Raw genomic sequence first — 23,153 nt, 5'->3', positions numbered from 1 at the left:
AACGCTACGCAGAGAAATATACCTTGGACAACGGCCTACTGCCCATAAAACAAAAATCTTTGAAGATATCCTTGCTGGTGAGTAAAGGTGTGAGAACTGCCGCACTCCGTTCTAGAGCAGATGTAGTAATATATAATAAGCTGAGCAGCGATAGCACGTCGCCCACTGCGGTCTGTCGTGTACGAGACCGAGTGTAACATGAAAACATTGAGTCGATATAACAGACAGTGATTCTGTTGGGTGTTTTACATCATGTCAACAAAGTACACACAGGACAGTTAGTCTTCTGCGCTCGTCTATGATACAAAATCAATCGTTCTACAATAAATAACGCTGTTTTGGTGTATTTTACTGTTTCTGTTGCCGTTTGCCGATTAATTATTATTTTCTGATGCATGGAGGCAGATGACCAAAAACGAAAATAATAGTATGCTAAGGGGCGGTAGATCATGTGTTGAAGTGAGGTAGGTAGTGAATTCTTATTGGAAGACTTCTTCAAATAGTGCATGGTGTTTGATTAATCACTGTGACGAAAACTGAGGCATTTGATTTCTTTCGATCTATAGAGACAGTCACATCAACCTCCAAAGAATAATAACTGTGCCATAAACAGAACATTTCTAATTTCTTTTATAACTGGGTAGCAGAGACACTGCTCTCTTTCACGAAGTATAATATACAATATTTTTCTTAATATGTTCTTATTTCACCTATATTTATGTGTATGACTTCTACAGTTGATTTTTGTTTATGTTTTTGGATTTTGAAGTTTTAATTGATGTGATTCAGTCCTGTATTGTAATTTTGAGGGACGGTGTATTTATTCCTTACTTGCAACAGTTTAATCATACTTTAGGCAGATAATGTTCCTAATGTTTGTTAGCCACATACAAACAAATTTCGATTTGTTACTCTGACAGTTGATTTTCTGCTGATCAGATGGTTAGTATAGTTTGTATAAGACAGAGGTAGAGGTAGCTTTGTTTATTTTGTTTCATATGTAGGAATTAAAATCCACGGAGAAGAAATAAAAACTTTGAGGTTCGCCGATGACATTGTAATTCTGTCAGAGACAGCAAAGGACTTGGAAGAGCAATTGAACGGAATGGACAGTGTCTTGAAAGGAGGGTATAAGATGAACATCAACAAAAGCAAAACTAGGATAATGGAATGTAATCTAATTAAGTCGGGTGATGCTGAGGGAATTAGATTAGGAAATGAGACACTTAAAGTAGTAAAGGAGTTTTGCTATTTGGGGAGCAAAATAACTGATGATGGTCGAAGTAGAGAGGATATAAAATGTAGACTGGCAATGGCAAGGAAAGCGTTTCTGAAGAAGAGAAATTTGTTAACATCGAGTATAGATTTAAGTGTCAGGATGTCGTTCCTGAAAGTATTTGTATGGAGTGTAGCCATGTATGGAAGTGAAACATGGACGATAAATAGTTTGGACAAGAAGAGAATAGAAGCTTTCGAAATGTGGTGCTACAGAAGAATGCTGAAGATTAGATGGGTAGATCACATAACTAATGAGGTGGTATTGAATAGAATTGGGGAGAAGAGGAGCTTGCGGCACAACTTGACTAGAAGAAGGGATCGGTTGGTAGGACATGTTCTGAGGCATCAAGGGATCACCAATTTAGTATTGGAGGGCAGCGTGGAGGGTAAAAATCGTAGAGGGAGACCAAGAGATCAATACACTAAGCAGATTCAGAAGGATGTAGGCTGCAGTAGGTACTGGGAGATGAAGAAGCTTGCACAGGATAGAGTAGCATGGAGAGCTGGATCAAACCAGTCTCAGGACTGAAGACCACAACAACAACATTTGGTTGTTCTCTTATTTTGTATTTCCATGTCACAAATAAAGCGACGTGAGGTTTTTCTTTTACCAGGGATGAACAACGCAATCGCTACATATTGCAATTTATCGCAGAAATCTTGACAACCAGCTTACAATAACAATTTTCAACCGCTCACAATTCCTGCCGTAGCTAAGTAACATGAGTAACATTATAGTGTGTCTATTATTGTGTGGTAGAGATCCTATGTTCGTACGTTACGATCAGTGAAGCTGTCTGACATACAGATGGGAGCATTCTTAAGTTTATTTCTAAGCACTCAAATACACATGGTCACGAAACTACATATTAAAGTAACATATACAAACGAAGCTGGTGTAATGGGTTTCACGTTGCCAGCGCAAGGAAGAAGGAATAAGTAAAATGGAAACCAAACTGTTATTTGATTTTTATTGTAACACTTTACATCTATGTTGCAAAATAGAGGAAACATTGCTTTTATTTTGTCCGATATTTGTACAAATTATAAAATTTTAATGTAATAACTATTATAAAACCACTCATTCTGGTGTACCCCTGTCACGTATATTTCCTGTGACCCCATTGTACAGCACACTAACTTATTTTTCTTTAATTAAAATACACATTTAAATTTTTACAATCGTGCTTCAAGCTGAAGTTTTAGGGATATATCTCAGATCTAGCAGCCTATAACACGTCATTCAATACCTAATTTTAAAACCTCATTACAGGTTCTTGGGATGGTCGCTGGATTCTGTGATAATATTGCTGAACATCATTCCCAGACAGCATAGTGTACCGTCTCAAAGCTTCACACTGAAAAGTCAGGTGTGCCAGTTTTCCAGCTTCAGACCGTTAGACAAGGGAATAAAGATGCATTTTGTGCGTTGTGCTCGGAAGTAACGAGATCGCGCCTGGGATCATCGATGAATGACTTGAGAGCGGCGCACGCTCTAGGTTTCGCGGGAGGTCGTTCTTGAGCAGACGGAGGGAAGGACATATTTTGATCTGTGTCGCCAACTACTTTTCAATGTGAGCACACAGACGTGTAAGACTTAAGCCAAAGAAATACGAACACATTTGTAAATATCTGAGAAAGTGAACACACAGAAAAAAAATTATTACTTATTTGTAATGAGAAAAAGAAATACATAAACTTCACTACTGTCCAACCGCAGACACGAGTCAAATTTAGCGTATATTTCCCCTGAAATTAAAGTTAACGCTCAAGACGATCTCACGTGCTAACACTCTTTCAATATCTCTTTCAGCACCAGCAGTAATACATTTGTATTACTATTAGAACTCTTTCAGTCTCTCATTCAGCACCATCATCATTTTATTTGTCCTTTAATGAAAGCTACAGCTGTCCGATCCACTTAAGTATCGCATGGCTTATATAACTATTACACAAAAACGTAAGCAAAATACATCACTGACAGTATCAGTTCACATTCCCGGCTCTCTGGTAAGGACTCGCAGAGGCTCATCAATGAGTATATCCATTTGATTTTGATTTTTTGTTTCTTTATGGCCTTTAGGTTCACTTGAAAGTAGTATTCTAAGTGCACAGAAACAATTTGTCGTTGTAGATCTTGAATCAAGCAGTCCTATTTCGATTAATTTTTAGCAAGTTTGAGGTCATGCTTTCGCGTTGTGACGAGTTTCATATCGGATTTATAATTTATTTGCAAAATTGTGACTTGATAAGAACTATTTTTCCGTTCACTGACACTGTTGAGGTAGAGACTTCATGCTACTGAAGGCACTTGAAAACCTGGGTTATCAGTTATCAATGGCTGCATCTCACTCAAAATTAATAATGTTACAGATGTGTGTCTTAAAATTCAATACAAATTCCCTTCTCTGTGCAGAGACAACATAACTCATTGAATTTGTACAATAAATACAGAAAATCGCAACGACGAGAATCATTGTTATTTCCACAACGATTTCACAAACTTTCAAGGCTGAAGTTACCCCTTGAATTAAGATTTTAATCATTGTTGAACGCTAAACCCTTAGGAATAGTCGGAAACAAACATTGCAGAAAAAATGTAGTAAAGCTACGACGAGATACCTGGATTAAGCAGAAGTATTGATCCATTCGTATTGTGCGCTTTATTTTGGAGACAACCGATACGAATATTCATTTTAGTAGCCCGTTACTTAAGTAGCAGATTATTTATTCTTGCTTTATCACTTCACTGTAAAGAACTTTTACTGTATCAATATGAAATATTTATCAGCCCGATCACATTGTATAGGGTCTGGTGATTCCATTTGGATTTTGGCTAATAAAGTGATGTCTAACGTGCTTCTACGCATTTGTTTCTGGATGCTATCTGTGGAGACTCAGGGGCTCTAGTGCTTGAACTAGAGTTAGTTCACCGTACGGCTTTCCGAATGTCAATGGTCAGAAGATGTGACTTGTGACGTTGCCACTCTTGTTAAAATATGATACAAGTGAACAGTCCACCCAAAGTCAATCAATTACTGTCATAATTCTCGAAATGTGTGGACGTATTACGTAACTACCACGAGAGAGCCTAGGAAAAGCTTTGACACCAGCTGTACTTCAGACGTAAACTGCATGTGAAACATTGAGCTTATTCGTCAGAATTTGAAGAGAACTGCCTCTTCTAGTGAGTCCAGTCCCAAAACAATCCATAGTCGGTGACACTATCGTGTGGCGCCAGCGTAGTTCACATCCATAGTCTAAAACTTACAAATGATCCAACGAATGCTGAGTATGACATTTTATGCCCTGCACAATAGTCCAAATAACATTAATCACAGATAAAACTCACGCTTCCCCTGTCTTGAAAGATCAATGTACCAGATTCGATGTTAGTTCTGATGCCACGAATGGTACTTCTAAAGGATCTGGCGACAGCATTATCTTGTGAGGGTGAACAGCATTAGAGGTTCTCTGGGAACCAGAAGCTGCTGATCCACTACTGCGCAGAGTGTTTCACAAGTGTACATCTCCATTGTAGTTCTCCACGTGGGCATACATGTCGCGGATGGTGTCCCTGGAGGGTCGGACGACCCCGTTGGCGTGCGGCTGGTAGTGGGGCTGGTGCGGCAGCTGGGTCTGCTGGAGCTGTTGCTGCTGCTGCTGCTGCTGCTGGTGGACGATGCGGCTGACGGAGTTGATCTCGGGCTGCGCCTCCAGGTCCGTGAACAGGGTCTGCTGCTGCGGCTGCAGCTGCGGCACGATCATGCCGCCGGTGCGGCGCAGCGCCTCCACCTTGGCCATCAGCAGGCTGTGGAACTCCTGCTGCACCGGCGGCGTGTCCGTGTCGCCGTCCACGATGGCCAGCCGGCCCTCCGAGTCCAGCGTCTTGAGCACGGGCAGCGTGTGCTCCCGGAACAGCTCGAGGCGGCGCCGGAAGGCCGCCACGCTATCGTCCAGCCGGCCGCGGCCCAGCTGCAGCTTTGAGCAGTCCAGCAGCACCAGCTCAGGTTGCTGGTTGAACTAGAAGCAAGAATTCTTCTATTGATAACTGGTACATAACATTTTAAAACAGTACACTGTTTAATGCCTAGAACCTGAGCACGCCTCTAGCATCGATACACGACTTAAATTCGTCATGTGTACTGTTCTTCAGATTCCAACTGGATTTCTTCTCAAAAACCTTACTCTGCACATTAAACATTGCAGAGCGATATGAAGTGAGACAAGCATGTAATGGCAGTTGTGGGGAAGGCGGATAGTTGTCTTCGGTTCATTGGTAGAATTTTGGGAAGATGTGGTTCATCTGTAAAGGAGACCGCTTATAAAACACTAATACGACCTGTTCTTGAGTACTGCTCGAGCGTTTGGGATCCCTATCAGGTCGGATTGAGGGAGGACATAGAAGCAGTTTAGAGGCGGGCTGCTAGATTTGTTACTGGTAGGTTGGATCATCACACGAGTGTTACGGAAATGCTTCAGGAACTCGGGTGGGAGTCTCTGAAGGAAAGGAGGCGTTCTTTTCGTAAATCGCTACTGAGGAAATTTAGAGAACCAGCATTTGAGGCTGACTGCAGTACAGTTTTACTTCCGCTTATATTTCGCGGAAAGACCACAAAGATAAGATAAGAGAGATTAGGGTTCGTACAAGGGCATATAGGCAGTCATTTTTCCCTCGTTCTGTTTGGGAGTGGAACAGCGAGAGAAGATGCTAGTTGTGGTACGAGGTACCCTCCGCCACGCACCGTTTGGTGGATGGCGGAGTATATATGTAGATGTAGATGTAAATATCCTCTGGACCCCGTGCCCTCCCCTTCTCCCATTCCCCCTGTAACCAGATCCCTCCACATCCCAAACCATCCACACCATGTTCTCTCTGCAACCCAGAGCGTCCACACACTGTCTTCACATGTCATAATTCCTTCCACACTACCCATTCTTTCCACACCCTGTTATTCCTTCCAGATCCACACCCCACTCTTCCTTCCACACCACTACCCCAGTACTCATTCCACACTCCACTATTCGTTCCACACCATTATTCGCCCTCACCACACTATGCCTTTCACACCCCACATTATTTCTTCCATATCTCATTACTCATTCCACAGTACCCATTTCCTACACATCCCATCACAGGGTGGTCCATTGATAGTGACCGGGCCAAATATCTCACGATATACGCATCAAACGAAAAAACTACAAAGAACGAAACTTGTCTAGCTTGAAGGGGGAAACCAGATGGCGCTATGGTCGGCCCGCTAGAGGCGCTGCCATAGTTCAAACGGATATCAACTGCGTTTTTTGAAATAGGAACCCCCATTTTTATTACATATTCGTGTAGTACGTAAAGGAATATGAATGTTTTAGTTGGACCATTTTTTGCGCTTTGTGATAGATGGCGCTGTAATAGTCAAAAACGTTTAAGTACGTAGTATCGCGTAACATTCCGCCAGTGCGGGCGGTATTTGCTTCGTGATACATTACCTGTGTTAAAATGGACCGTTTATCAATTGCGGAAAAGGTCGATATCGTGTTGATGTATGGCTATTGTGATCGAAATGCCCAACGGGCGTGTGCTATGAATGCTGCTCGGTAACCTCGACGACATCATCCAAGTGTCCGGACCGTTCGCCGGACAGTTACGTTATTTAAGGAAACAGGAAGTGTTCAGTCACATGTGAAACGAAAACCACGACCTGTAACAAATGATGATGCCCAAGTAGGCGTTTTAGCTGCTGTCGCGGCTAATCCGCACATCAGTAGCAGAAAAACTGCGCGAGATCGGGAATCTCAATAACGTCGGTGTTGAGAATGCTTCATCAACATCGATTGCACCCGTACCATATTTCTGGGCACCAGGAATTGCATGGCGACGACTTTGAACGTCGTGTACAGTTCTGACATTGGGCACAAGAGAAATTACGGGACGATGACAGATTTTTTGCACGCATTCTATTTAGCAACGATGCGTCATTCACCAACAGCGGTAACGAGAACGGGCATAATATGCACTGTTGGTCAACGGGAAATCCACGATGGCTGCGACAAGTGGAACATCAGCGACCTTGGCGGGTTAATGTACGGTGGGGCTTTATGGGAGGAAAGATAATTGGCCCCCATTTTATCGATGGCAATCTAAATGGTGCAATGTATGCTGATTTCCTACGTAATGTTCTATCGATCTTACTACAAGATCTTTCACTGCATGACTGAATGGCGATGTACTTCCAACATGATGGATGTCCGGCACATAGCTTGCGTGCGGTTGAATCGGTATTGAATAGCATATTTCGTGACAGGTGGATTGGTCGTCGAAGCACCATACCATGGCCCGCACGTTCACCGAATCTGACGTTCCCGGATTCCTTTCTGTGGCGAAAGCTGAAGGATATTTGCTATCGTCATCCACCAACAACGCCTGACAACGTGCGTCAGCGCATTGTCAATGCATGTGCGAACATAACGGAAGGACTACTCGCTGTTGAGAGAAATGTCGTTACACGTATTGCCAAATGCATTGAGGTTGACGGTCATCATTTTGAGTATTTATTGCATTAATGTGGTATTTACAGGTAATCACGCTGTAACAGCATGCGTTCTCGGAAATGATAAGTTCACAAAGGTACATGTGTCACATTGGAACAACCTAAATAAAATGTTCAAACGGACCTACGTTCTGTACTTTAATTTGAAAAACCTACCTGTTACCAACTGTTCGTCTAAAATTGGTAGCCATATATTTGTGACTATTACAGCGCCATCTATCACAAAGCGAAAAAAGTAGTCCAACTAAAACATTCATATTTTTTTACGTACTATACGAATATGTAATAAAAAATGGAGGTTTCTATTTTTTAAAAAGCACTTGATATCCGTTTGATCTATGGCAGCACTATCTAGCGGGCCAACCATAGCGCCATCTGGTTTCCCCCTTCAAGCTAGACAAGTCTCGTTCTTTGCAGTTTTTTCGTTTGACGCTTATTTCGTGAGATATTTGGCCCGGTCACGATCAATGGACCACCCTGTGTATTCACACCAAACTCTTCCCTCCACACCTCACTATTCCCCCTATACTCCATTAACCATTACATACCTTACTGTTCCTTCCACATCCCATTATTCTTTCGACTCCCCGCTATTGCTTCCGCAACCCACAGTCAACTCTTCACCTCGCTACTCCTTCCACACTTCATTATTTCTTCCACAGCACATTCTTCCCTCCAGAAACCAATATTCCTTCTGTAACCCACTATTACTTGCGAGTCTCACTACTACTTTCCCTCCCCACTATTACTCTGCATTACTCGTTTCACACACCATTATCCTGAGCACACTTTTCGTTCATCACTCACATCTTTTTCCAAATTCTGTACGACTCAAGTTTCACGTCTTATAATCTCCGTTCACTTCTAACACCATTCTTGCAACTTGCTAAGCTCCTCTTGTTTCTAACTGTGAGCTCTGTGGATAGTAAATATGACACGTTTTGTACTTAAACTGTATTACTGAAAGACAAGAAACCTGTAGCATACTAAGCCGAATATTTTCTTTGGAAGTTGAACTTCTTTCTACGCTTTCATGTGCAAGAGATACCAAGTTCAGACTGTTAGTGAACTGATAATTTGGACTTTTTCTAGTCTAGTTTCAATAAAATGGAACTTGGGAAAGTTAATTAAATGTATCTTATTCTTAGAGAACGTATCTAATTCCTACCACACATCTCTCGTCTGAGCGACACCACGTCAGACGCTAGATGCACCATCTGAAAAACGTGCTGAGGAGCACGTTCTGAGGAGCAATGGGAACTCAACCAATAACGTAAGTAGTATCACAGATACAAACGCCCGGCAGAGTGACGCATCGAGAAAAGAAATGTCGGGTACGGCCTTTCTGCCATACATTCCCAGAGCGACGACGGAATCGGTCGTATATTGCGCAAACACGGCGTAAAGACTATTTATAAACAGACAAAGAAGATCAAAGAGTATCTCAGACCGGCAAAGGAGTAAAGGGATCCACTTGCACGTCAGGAGTACACAGCATACCATGTACATACGGAAAAGTGTATTTTGGAATGGCTGGACGATCGATCAACACCAGAATCACCGAAAATAAACGGCAGGTAGAGAAATTGGCCACGGTGAAGCACACGCAGTTTGAGACCGACCACATAGTAAAATCTGCCTGCACCGAAGTGCTTGCTGTAGAGAAAAAGCATCACTCCCGCTTGTTCAGAGAAGCTAGAGAAATACACAAACATGACAACAGCTTCAACAAGGAAGAAGGAAACACGAAGGTGAACGGATCCCGTATTTCCGTGCTACAGCGAACGACCGATGCAGGTAGCAGGGATAGAACCGCAGCGAAAAGACCACGGAAAAGCCTTTGGGCGTTGGCGCGCCAGCTACAAGTAATCTGCGGCCACGAGATCGACTGTAGTCTACCATCAGCAGTGGAGGGTGAATCTTTGACATTGCCAGCCACTCGTGCCGGCGAGACGTCAGAAGAATCAAGAAACAAACGTCGGCCGAAGAACGCGAAACAGAAGGTAATAGGTAGTTTGTCAACAGATGGCTACGAAAGCTTTAACAATTTTAAACATTGTAATTGCCTAATTTAAAAATTAAGTGTGAACAGAAGGAAATGTTGGGGAGCTGGGGAGGGGCTAAAAATGTTAGTGGGAGACCAAGGCTTGACTACCGTAAGCTATAGTTGTGCAGAGTCGAAAAGGTTTAATTGTACAGGATAATGTCGAGAGCTGCCTCAAGGCAGTCCCTGGACTGAAGACCACAACGAAAATACCACACCGTGAAATATTTCTCATAATAAGTGAAACTTTCAATTATTTAAAATAGTACATGTTTGTGTCTAGACTGTAGACACAAACATATACTTTTTTAGTACTACATTGGCCTCGGTTCCACTGATAATATGTTGGAAGTATAGAATTATCTAACTCGAGTAGTCGAAAATATATTTAATACGAATGGAAAAATTCCGGTACTATGACTATAAACTCAAACATTAAACTCAAAGTTAAACTGTAGGTTTTCCAGACGTAAGCCCCCATCTGCATCCTGGGTGTTAGTACGCACATTTTATCTCTTGTACAAGTCACCATTAACACGATAAAACTTGCACTAAAACTGGAAAATTCTCTTTTTAAGTACTGAACTTAAGCAGAACTGTGATTTTTGCGATTTGCTTTGGGAACTAGTGTCAGAAATGAAATAGAGACTTCTTATTATTCTTAGCTGCTTAATGTGATGATACACGCCCTTCACAAAATATAATCATATAAAATTGAAGATAATAAACAATAATTGTTGTGGTACAAACGTAGCGATATAATCAAACATAGCATGAAATGTCGTGTTGGTAAGAAGATAATAAACGACGTGAGAAGCAACAGATCCTCTGTTTGATTATTTCTTACTCTTCGGCATAGAAGACGTTGTCTCCAAAGCAGTAGCCAATAATTTTTTTCTAGCGTATATTTGTAGTTTTTTGATAAGTATGTGCCATTGGTTTTGCTCTGAGATAGTATTACCTTTGGCCTGTGGAAATAAACTGCTCATCTGGAGCATTTCCTGGTTGAGCACTATTTCTCTAAAAACTGGCAATAGCTTGCAATGGACTAAGTAACATGTTTACATATTCCTGTTGATGTCCCGACCTCCAAATTCATTAGGTAGTAAGTAACGCTGCACAGGAAAACTGGGCTACTATCGAGATCCAGCTTACAACTCCTAAATTACTTCCTCCAAATCTAGAGACATGAGCGACTGGTCCCGGCGGAGATTCGAGTCCTCCCTCGGTCATGGGCGTGTGTGTTTGGCCTTAGGATAGTTTAGGTTAAGTAGTGTGTAAGCTTAGGGACAGATGAACCTTAGCAGTTAAGTCCCATAAGATTTCACACACATTTGAACATTTTTTAGAGACATGAACCAGACCGGCACTTGACGTCAGGAAGTATGTTTGTCTCATGCCACATACCATGAGCTGTTTGCATTCGTGTCATAGTAAACGGTATCGGTCTTGCGTGCCTAAATTTACCTTAAGTATACTCATTACTTCAATAATTTTGTCACACGTTAGCACAAAATGGCGCAAAGTTTACAGATTAAAAATATCTTTGCTGCTGATGCTGTGATGTATGGAAACGTATCGCCGTTGAGTGAATGTAGATGGATGCAAGATGACTACGACGAAATTTCTAGTTCCAGTGATGAATGGCAGCTGGCACTAAATGTGGAAAAGTCTAAGTTAATGCAGATGAGTAGGAAAAACCAATTCATATGTTCAAATACAATATTAATAGTGTTCTGATTCACACAGTCACGTCGATTAAATATCCAGGCGTATGGTTACAAAACAGTATGAACTGGAATGCTCATGTCAGTACTGTAGTAGGGAAGGTGAATCGTCGATTCTGGTTCACTGGAAGAATTTTAGGAAAGTATGATTCATCTGCAAATGAGACCGAATATGGAACACTAGTGTGACCCACTTTTGAGTGCTATTCGAGCTTTTGGGATCCGCACCAGATCGTATCAAAGGAAGACATCGAAGTAATTCAGAGGGGGGGGGGGTTGATACATTTGTAACCGGTAGGTTCTATCAGCAGGCAAGTATTACAGAGATTCGTCGGGAACTCAGATGGGAGTCTCTGGAGGGAAGGAGACATTCTTTTAGAGGAGCACTCCTGAGAAAATTTAGAGAACTGGCATTTGAGGCTGACTGCAGAACGGATCGATTTCCACCAATGTACATTTCGAGAAAGGACCATGAAGGTAAGATCGGAGTACGGAGGCATATAGACGGCCGTTTTTCCCTCGCTCTATTTGCGAATGGAGCAGAAAGAGTGGTAGTGGTACAGTGTACATTCCGCCACGTACCATGTGGTGGGTTGTGGTGTATGTATGTAGATGTACACACATCAAAAATGTTTTGCATCACCCCGGTCCCCAGAACTCCTGAAGGTAGACGTTGACTTTGGATATTTTATCGCAGACGCAGTCCCTTTGACTGTTCAGAGATGTCACTAAACTCGTCCAAAGATATAAACAACCATGCATGAGCAGCTCCGATCAGTTCATGTTATTCCACCAGGAAGAAGGTACACGGCTCGTGTTGTCTGTAGTTCAACCATCCATGGATGGTCAAAACCGCCGTTCGACCGTGCCCGCATTGTTACTTTGTGCCAGGAAGGGCTCTCAACAAGGGAAGTGTCCAGGCGTCTCGGATGAAACCAAAGCGATATTGTTCGGACATGGAGGAGATACAGAGAGACAGGAACTGTCAATGACATGCCTCACTCAGGCCGCCCAAGCGCTACTACTGCAGTGGATGACCGCTACCTACGGATTATGACTCGGAGGAATCCTGACTGCAACGCCACCATGTTGAATAATGCTTTTCGTGCAGCCAAAGGACGTCGTATTACGACTCAAACTATGCGCAATAGGCTGCATGATGTGCAACTTCACTCCCGAGCCGGCCGGAGTGGCCGAGCGGTTCTAGGTGCTAGAGCCTGGAACCGCGCGACCGCTACGGTAGCAGTTTCGAATCCTGCATCGGACATGGATGTGTTTGATGTCCTTAGGTTAGTTAGGTTTAAGTAGTTCTAAGTTCTAGGGGACCGACGACCTGAGAAGTCCCATAGTGCTCAAAGCCTTTTGAACCATTTCACTCCCGACATCCATCGCGACGTTCATCTTTGCAACCACGAAACCATGCAGCGCGGTACAGATTGGCCCAACAATTTGCCGAATGGACAGCTCATGATAGGAATCACGTTGTCTTTACCGATAATTATCGCATATGCCTTCAACCAGACACTCGTCGGAGACGTGTTTGGAGGCAACCCGCTCAGGCTGAACGCCTTAGACACACTATCCAGCGAGTGCAGTGAGGTGGAGGTTCCCTGCAGTTTTGGGGTGGCATTATATGGGGCCGACGTACGCCGCTGGTGGTCGTGAAAGGCGCCGTAATGGCCGTACGATACGTGAATGCCATCCTCCGACCGATAGTGCAACCTTATCGGCAGTATATTGGGGAGGCATCGTCTTCATGGACGACAGTTTTGGTCCCCAACGTGCACATCTTGTGAATGATTTCCTTCAGATAACGACATCGCTCAACTAGAGTGGCCAGATTGTTCACCAGAAATGAACCCCATCGAACATCCCTGGGATAGATTGAAAAGGGCTGTTTATGGACGACGTGACCCGTCAACCACTCTGAGGGATCTACGCCGAATCGCCGTTGACGAGTGGGACAATCTGGACCACTAGTGCCTTGACGAACTTTTGGATAATATGTCATGACAAATACAGGCATACATCAATGTAAGAGGCCGTGCTACTGGGTATTAAAGGTACCGGTGTGTACAGCAATCTGGACCAACACTTCTGAAGGTCTCGCTGTATGGTGGTACAACATGGAATGTGTGGTTTTCATGAGCAATAGAAAGGGCGGAAATGATGTTTATGTTTATCTCAGAAGCTCGGTAGTGTGATGTACGAGTAGTTACGGAAACTATCTTCATGAAGGAGAAAACACTGGGAGCAATTTGCAACAACTAACGACTTATTGTGTCAAAAGTACGCTGCTGAAACGTGGAAAATCATATGGAACTGGACAAGGAAGAAACTTGCCCTCATGAATCAAGCACCACCACACACGATTGAACTCTTGCACATTTAAAAATGAGCTGACGGCATATCCCTAGCCAAAGCATAGCAACTGCATGTGGTTTGTCAGGCATATTATACGAGGTGATTTAGCTGCCCCTATCAATGTCGCTTTACCTGCCCCGTAATATTATATTTAGCCTTCAAAAACCACGCGTGAGATTGTCATATGCTCACTCTCTCTACCTGCAAACTATTAGTCATTCAGAAAATAAATGAAAATAAATGAAAATGACCTTTTTGTAAGAAATTTAATTTACTTAGTAAAATTTGCGTTAGAAGCCGTATTTTTGGAGTTATTCAAGAAAAACATACTAAAGTGGCATTCAAAGGCACTCTCACTCCCATACTCAGATCCCACAGATCAGGTTTTCTGTTACGTTCTTCGTGGCACTACCTTTTATAACTGAGTCAGTATTAGCGACTGCAGGAATTAGTTCCCACATTCGACATTTTATGGTCTTTATTGACTGATCTTGTTACTCTACCGACTTAGTCGAGCACTTAAAAATTGTAAAATTGACGTTTGTGTAAATTTTACCTAATAATTTTGTGAATTTTATCAGCATAAAATAAACACTTACATCGTTGTATTCGTCAGGCCTTCTTATTACGAAACTACTGTTCTTGTAAGGAAAACCTCGGATCGGATTGTTAATGTAATTCGTTTTAGCCTAACGTTTACAAAAATTGTTTTTCGTTCATTACCCTCACGGGCACGTTTCAACTAATAGTGTTAGCTAAATAGGTGACTGAGCTGCTGGCGCAATAGCCCAATCAATAGACACCAAAAAGGTGCAATACTGGGAATATATCGTGTAGTCGAAAATATTTATACAGTGGTAGGAGGGAGTGGCCGAACAAAACACTAGAAATCCTGACAGCTGATGGATGAGTTTGGGGTGGAAGGACGTTTGAATGTCACGCGTTTCTCTCGAATGACTCTAAAATAGTGGCCTCCAGTGAAAAGGTATGTATCCCAGTGAAAAATTTAAATTTCCTACGAAAAGGTAGTGTTCACTTTTTCTGTAGGACTAATAGTCTGCCCGTAACGAGTGAGAGAGGATGAAAATCTCGTACGTGGTTTTCAAAAGCCAGATATAACATTGATGGCTACATGAAATGACATCGGTAGGGGCAGCTGAACCACCCTGTATGTGTTTTACTCGCTGCTGCCAACCCACACATCCAAAGCCTTTTGATACATCTCTTGATAAAACACTGCCAAATCATCAATCAACTCTGCTACAAACATCGAAAGACCTTGCAGAATTATTTACGTATCACCTTATTTAATTCTTAAGATGACGGTTTCCATTTAAAGTAATTACACGTCTAATGAAACAGAACAATGGTAAGAGGCGAAATAAATATCATTTTCTAAAATTTCAATTTGATTTAAATTAACATTTATTCTAATTAACCCTTTAAAAAGACCTAATTTTGTCTTACTCTTTATATTTTTATAGATGATGAAATTTTAAAAAATCGGTAAGACCATGACCCAGTAAAGGTAGAGGTCCATGTTCGACTTCAGGTACTGTAAATAACTTTAGTCCGTCAGAAAGTTTAATTTTTCGCAATGGTTCACTCACACTGAGAAAAATACGGATGCCGATGTGCGGCTCCAGAATCCGTAAGTCTTACCTTGCTTTCAAACTCGTGCACTTGCTTCATGTCCCGGGGGAAGCCGTCCATGATGATGCCCTGAGCGCTCATGTGCGTCCTCATCTGGGACTCGACCAGCTGCAGCACGTACATCTGAAACCACACAGCTGTGATTAGAGGCCGCTCGCACAATACCTGACACCTCTACAACTTTGTGAAACATAAAAAATTACGATGCACCGCGAAGGAATTATCCGAATGCAACGGAAATCGTTAGATGTGACGCACACGCACAGACAAACAAATATTTATAATTTCAGAAAAATTGGAACATTTACTCTAGAGAAGAAGCTTACAAATTGAGCAAATCAATAACGCGTTGGTCTCCACCTATGGCCCTTGCGCAAGCAGTTACTCGGCATGGCATTAGTTGACAGAGTTGTTGGATGTCCTCCCGAGGGGTATCATGCCAAATTCTGTCCGACTGGTGCCTTCGATCGTCAAAATCCCGATATGACTGGAGGCCTCTGCGCGTAATGCTCCAAACGTACTCAACTGGGGACTGATCCGGCGACCTTGGTGACCAAAGGTAGGGTTCGGCAAGCACTAAGACAAGCAATGGAAACTCTCACCGGGTGCAAGCGGGAATTATCTCGCTGAAATGCAAGCCCAGGATGGCTTGCCATGAAAGACAACGGAAAGGGTCACAGAATACCGTCGACATACCGTTATGCACTAATGATGTCGCGGGTGGTGATCAGACGGATCCTGCTATGAAAAGAAATGGCACGGCACACCATCACTCTTGGTTGTCGGGACGGCGCCCTCTGGATGGCTTATATATACGTCGCTCACTAATGCTCTCGTTGCAGTTCGCCGATTGTCCTCGGAGGATGCATTCCGCAGTCAAAGAAACGTCAGGGGAGAGTCTTATGTATGGACCACGGCATCTCAGCCCGGAAAGTGATGGCAACACCTGCCGTGAAAGCCTTCATTCTATGATCAACGTCTTATTGATTTGCTCAATTTGTGAAGCTCTTTCTCTTGAATAAATGATCCAATTTTTTCCGAACTTATAATCATTTATTTGTCTGTACATGCACATCAGACCTGCCGATTTCTATCCCATTCGGATAATTCCTTTGTGGTACCACGTTTTTATGTTTTAGAGTGTACATTTCACTGTTACAGGTAGCCAATACGTAGGGCGTGTCATAATTAATAGCGGAAACTGAAACGTGTGAAAATACAGTACAACAGAGTCAAAAGCGTCAGAGTAAACGTGAGTCCGCAAACGAGGCCTTTGCGAGCAAACTGCCCATATGTGATTACGCGGAGCCATTGACTTCAGTACGAAATATTGTTCGACTTGTTATAAACGTTTTCGACATGTAATGTGTCCTCAACTAACGGGGCTGAAATGGCATTCGGTTACTATTCTAGACACACATATTAGTGCTTTGCTGGATGTCAAGTTAATAAGACGTCATATTGCAATTATTTTTACTGTGCGAATCAAACACCTCCCAACATAGAACATCCCAAACGATTTTCAAGGTAAACTGAACTTTTGGAGTTGTCTATCGCTGTTTTATTGAGGCGTAACACGCGTTCCTCAGTTCAGCTAAACCCGTAAGTTTATGAATTTCTCCTAATTTCTCTATTTTCATTGATTTACCATTGTAAAACAAACGAGTATTAACATATTTATGACGTATTATGCCGATTATCCTAAGTAGACTTACAATAGCACATAATATGGCTGGTTAGAACAATACCGTATTTACTATTTACATGTATCACAAGTGACTGCGTTTAGAAAAAAAATGTAATTCATTGATGAAACTGAAGAGACCAAAGTATAATGCAAAATGTGTGCACCAACATAAATACTAACTTCAAAAGTGAAATAGTCTATTTCGATAGTGAAACACGGTTAACATCGGCCTTTCACTAGTTATATGTTAAATATAGAGTATTTTGAGGATTCCACCTTCAACAAAACATAATTTTTTGCAATTCATTATTTTCCATATATCTTTCGGTGATCTTATGCTATTAGCAGTTGGTTTCTCTTTATTTTACTTAACAGTACTTTGGTTATTCCCTTACAGGTGCTATATTTATACAGTTTGTCACCTGCAATTTTTTTGTTTTTTATGGTACTTTTCAGGTTAAAAGTGCTCTAAATACTGCGTGGATAAAAAACGCTTTGTTGCAATATTTATCACACACCCATCTGCTTCTTATTCATGTTGTTGCACGTCTTGTACAATACAGGGGATTTATACCAACTACGCAGTTAGGAAGAATAAAGAGAAATTCAGCGACGATAGTACAACGTAACCCAAATACGTATGAGAAATACTGACGAGCAAAGAAATGTGTTTCGCTAAAGTTGTTCCATCAACACATATTTATTTTTTAAGTTAATATGGATACATAAAACGAGTCTTCTGATTAAAAAACTCAATTAAATATAAGTAGCTAATTTATAAATTTTGTCTCATATCAGCAGCAAGAGAGTAGTAGATGATACCATACATTATTCTGAAAGATTATTGCGTTCATATTGAGGAAGTCACACACATCCGTAATCATGAGAACGAAATCTTTTAAAAATAAGATGGATTTGTAGACTAATTAATTTTTGAATTGTAATTACAAGGAGACAGGAATGTTGCTGACGACACATTAATTAGTAAATGGCCCGAATGCTTACTCCAGTGATGCAGTAGTACAAAACTTATAAAAGAACGGCTTGTCATAGGGAACAGAAAAAGATTGTTAACATTACAATGCGCATTTGGTCACACGACTTTAGATTCTGATCTTACTTCATAAACTTTTGTAAAGTAGCCCGAAAAAAAGGAGGAAAGGAAAACTGAAGCCGTCAAGAAAGCGGAACTCATTATGAATGAGTCCGTTCGATAATTGCTGTGTCAGACATTAGCAAGTGTCGGGCGAACCCAACAGATGGCAGTGCAGGTGCTCGGCAGGAAGTATTTAGAAGGAAATTAATTACACAAATTGACTTGAGTTCAGAAGTTGTTCGAGAAGGCAGAGGGGCATCGCATTAAGTATATAGCACAGGCGATGGACATCGCACAGGATCGCTCAAACTCTTACTCACTCGCGATAAACAAAATGAAAACATCGCTTCAGCAATATCTACCTATTAGATCGTAGGCGAAGAGACAGCCGAACTGCGCTGCTGGGTTCGACACACATAAATGAGCACAAGAAACGCTTTTGAAAGTATGACGTAGACCTTCCTGCACCGAAACAAAATTATGGCGTGACTGAGGCGATTTTCGCACGCCGCGCCGCTAGCGTCTTGTTGACGGAAATGCGTTGTCATGGTGTCACATATCGATTTCCTTATTGCGACAGAGCTGTTGGCTATGACAGATGTAAGAGAAAGCGTGAATCGATAGCGCGACGCAGAACAATAGCACGGTTACCTGCTAGAAACCATAGTCGCTATCAACAATGGTGAATTTGTGATCTTCCGTCATACAGTATTGCGTTCTGCGGCCCCTGTGTCTAAATCATGGTTTTCCGGGTATTTGCATGTTTAATCTGTTGGCGGCTTACACATTTCGTGACGTGAAAGGGGAAATAGCCAGGTATTCGGTGTGCGTGAAATGGTACCTTGTGCAGTCGCTCACACAGCGAAATGTCCACCGTTGCGACTTAATGCATCACGCCATTCACATATGTTTACCTCCAAAAATTGACATATATGGTCATTTTTCTCACAAAGTGTTATTTATTGTGCTCACCTGCGGCACGACTGTAACACACACTTAGATGCTCTTACAAAGCTTTTCCAATAAGTCGAAGCTCGAAGTTTTACGAGCCACTCGAATACAAAAATGGTTCAGATGGCTCTGAGCACTATGCGACTTAACTTCTGAGGTCATCAGTCGCCTAGAACTTAGAACTAATTAAACCTAACTAACCTAAGGACAACACACACATCCATGCACGAGGCAGGATTCGAACCTGCGACCGTAGCGGTCGCTCGGTTCCAGACTGTAGCACCTAGAACCGCACGGCCACTCCGGCGGGCCACTCGAATACCTTACGAAAGCAGCAGCCATCTAGCGGCACACCGCTTCATTAGGCAACACCATATGCGATTAGTACGAGAGAGAACCCAAAAAACCGGAATTATTTTTTAAAAACTATATATTTTCAAATTGTTACAAAACAACCTTATCCCCTTCAAAATACTCCCCATTACAATTAATAAATGTGTCCCGCCGCTGCTTGAACTGTTCGGAATATCTTTTGTATTCCTCTTTAGAAATGGCTGACAGATCCTCCCTCGCTTTTTTCTCGACTTCTTCAATGTTATCAAATTGGTTTATTTTCATGCCCCTTTCCACGCGTGGAAATAAGAAAGCTCGCACGGAGCCATGTCACCCGAGTAAGGTGCGTGAGGCAGCTGAACCATGCCATTTTTAACCTAAAAACTGCGTAACAGAGATGGCTGTGTGTGCAGGTGCGTTGTCGTGGTGGAAGAACCAGTCTCCTGTCTGCGACAAATCGTGTCTTTTTTGACGAGCACGGTTGCGCTAACTTCTTAAGATTTCCAAATAAAGGTTTTATTGACGGTCTAACCTGGGGGAGCACACTCTGAATGAACTACGCTCTTGGCATCAAAGCAAACCAGCATTGTTTTGATATTAGATTTCATGTGACGACTTTTTTTGGACGGAGTGATGACGACGTCTCCCATTGGCTTGTCTGTTGCTTCGTTTCTGGTTCGGAATCGTAGCACTATGACTCATCGCCAGAAATGACCTTTGACAGAAAATCTGGATAAGTTTCAAGCTGTTGTTTCAAAACTCATGTTTCAACGCAACGTTTCTGTTGACTGTCAATCAGAACCGGTGGAACAAACTTCCCAGCAACCCTTTTCAGTCCCAAGTTTTCCGTTAAAATTCGAACCGTGACCATGATAACCCACTAATCTTTGACAGCTGACCAATTGTCTGTCAACGGTCTGTGAACACAAGCTCTTTAATTTTTTTAATATTATCGTCGATTAGGGCGGTTGATGGATGCCCAGAACGAGATTTGTCATCAATTGTTGTGTCGCCATTGTTAAATCGAGCGAACGAATCTTACACTTGACTTTTTCCATAGCATCATCTTGGTAAGCTGTTTTCAACAATAAAACAGTTTCAGCAGTATTCTTACCGAGTAGAAAACAAAATTTCACAGCTGCACGTTCTTCACTTAAACTCACAAAGCAGCGCTCGCAAAAAGAATCAATGTAGATGAACGGAAAAAGTCTGGTCGACAACAAAGGCGGTACTGAAGTAACAATGTGTTGCGCTATACACTCCTAGCAGCAGAAATGCATACTACACAAGCTTCGCCCCCGGCAATGTTTTTTTTCTTTTTTTTGTGTGCACCCTCGTATATCCCAGTTTCTTGTGAGATAGCTTGTTCTACAAGTTTTTTACACGTTATAGGAGGAAACTGCAGTTTAATCAGGAAAGCGAACTGCGGAGCAAATAGTCGCTTTGCAAGACACACAGCATTAACAAAAGTGAAAATTGCCAAAGCATTCGAAAAAAATATCCTGTGAGCAATCCAAGGGAAGGGTCTGAATTTGACGAATGTCTGGAACGCAACCTGCCTCTCACGCGTAGTACCAACAGCGAAGTACGGAGGAGGTGCCGTTACGGTATGGGTGTTTCTGGTGTGGTCCCCATTCGGCGGTTAAAAGAAAGCTACATGCAGAAGGATATGAACACATTTTACAAAATTGTGTATTGCATACTGTAGAGAAATAATTTGGTATGAGAGTGTACCGTGTCATAACCCTTTGTACACTAGATGTGACTAGAGGCGGACAGGCGGACAGGCGGACTGGCGGACAGGTGGACCGGCGGACCCCCCCCCCCCCCTGCCCCCCACCCTCCAGCAGTAAAGGAGGCGCAGAGTAATGTGTTGTCAATAGAAATACGAGGGGTGTTTGAGAATTCCGTGCAAAAGTAAAACCTACTTACGTGTTTGGGGTGAACCATTTTTTATTTTTCGACATAGTGTCCTTTTAGACATATACACTTCGTCCAACGCTGTTCTAATTTGTTAATCCCTTCCGAATATTAGGAATTGTCCAAGTCTGCAAAATAGCTATTAGTTGTCGCAATCTCCTCCTCGTTTGAATAAAATCTTTGTCCCGCGAGCCATTTCTTCAAACTGGGGAACAAATAGTAATCCGAGGGGGCCAAGTCTGGAGAAAAAATATGGTGCAAATGGCTCTAAGCACTATGGGACTTAACATCTGAGGTCATCAGTCCCCTAGAACTTAGAATAACTTAAACCTAACCAACATAAGGACATCACACACATTCATGCCCGGGGCAGGATTCGAACCTGCGACTGTAGCAGTAGCTCGGTTACAGACTGAAACGCCAAGAACCGCTCGGCCACCGTGGCTGGCGCCAAGTCTGGAGAATAAAGGGGATGTGAAACGAGTTGGAATCCTATTTTCATTAATTTTTCGACCACAACTGCTGAGGTGTGTGCTGGTGCATTGCCGTGATGGAAAAGGACTTTTTTGTGGTCCAATCGCCGGCGTTTTTCTTGCAGCTCGGTTTTCAGACGGTTCAGTAACGATGAATAATATGCACTTTTAATAGTTTTACCCTTTTCCAGATACTCGATGATGATTATCCCTTGCGAGTCCCGAAAAACTGTCGCCATAACCTTTCCGGCCAAAGGAACTGTCTTCGCTTTTTTTGGTGCAGATTCTCCTTTGGTAACCCATTGTTTAGAGTGTTGTTTGGTCTTAGGAGCATAGTAATGTATCTATGTTTCATCCACAGTGACGAATCGACGCTTAACGTACTGCGGATTCTCCCTAAACAGCTGCAAACCATCCTTGCAACACTTTGCACGATTCCCTTTTTGGTCAAGCTTGAGCAACCGCGGAACTCATCTTGTGGTTAGCTTTGTCATGTCCAAATGTTTATGCAAAATATTATGTACCCATTTATTCGAGATGCCCGCAGCATTAGCAATCTCACGCACCTTAACTCTTCTGTCATCCGTCACCATATCACGGATTTTATCAAGGATTTCTGGAGTCGTAACTTCCACAGGGCGTCCAGAACGTTCGGCTTCACTTGTGCCCATATAGCCACTCCGAAAATTTTGAAACCACTTATAAACTGTTCTAATCGAAGGTGCAGAGTCACTGTAATGTTTACCAAGCTTCTCTCTTTTCCCCTGAGGGGTTTTGCCTTTCATAAAGTAATGTTTAATCACCACACGAAATTCTTTTTCGTCCATTTTTTGACAATCACTCGACTTCCTCGATTCACACGAATGCCAAACACAAATAAATAGACCAATATGGCTGAAACTTGGTGTGCGTTCTTTCCAAAGATGCTACTAACTAAACATGACCTTGATACCCGCCGGTGGGGCCACCTCTCGGACTTTGCACGGACTTTTCAAACGCCCCTCGTACAGTAACAGCAGAATTCGCCGGTCATGAGAACGTAGTGGCTTCAAACATGGACTAGTCAATGAATGTCACCT

The 23,153-nt window shown here is 42.4% G+C and overlaps 1 protein-coding gene across 1 annotated transcript in view; it reads right to left on the bottom strand.

The window, feature by feature from the left end:
* Positions 1–2,301: 2,301 nt before the first annotated feature.
* The window catches only part of LOC124799005 (adenylate kinase isoenzyme 5), a 466,936-nt gene continuing 446,084 nt past the window's right edge, over positions 2,302–23,153 (bottom strand). The window contains exons 9-10 of the mRNA XM_047262541.1: positions 15,624–15,737; positions 2,302–5,301 (exon numbers count right to left, since the gene is read on the bottom strand). Coding sequence (XP_047118497.1) covers positions 4,795–5,301; positions 15,624–15,737 — 621 coding nt within the window. The 3' untranslated portion in view covers positions 2,302–4,794. The remainder of the gene's footprint in view (positions 5,302–15,623; positions 15,738–23,153) is intronic.

Source organism: Schistocerca piceifrons, chromosome 5, assembly GCF_021461385.2.
Source record: "Schistocerca piceifrons isolate TAMUIC-IGC-003096 chromosome 5, iqSchPice1.1, whole genome shotgun sequence".
NCBI lineage: Eukaryota > Metazoa > Arthropoda > Insecta > Orthoptera > Acrididae > Schistocerca > Schistocerca piceifrons.
The sequence above is the reverse complement of the archived record's forward strand: the minus strand, read 5'-3'. Positions and strand labels throughout refer to the sequence as shown.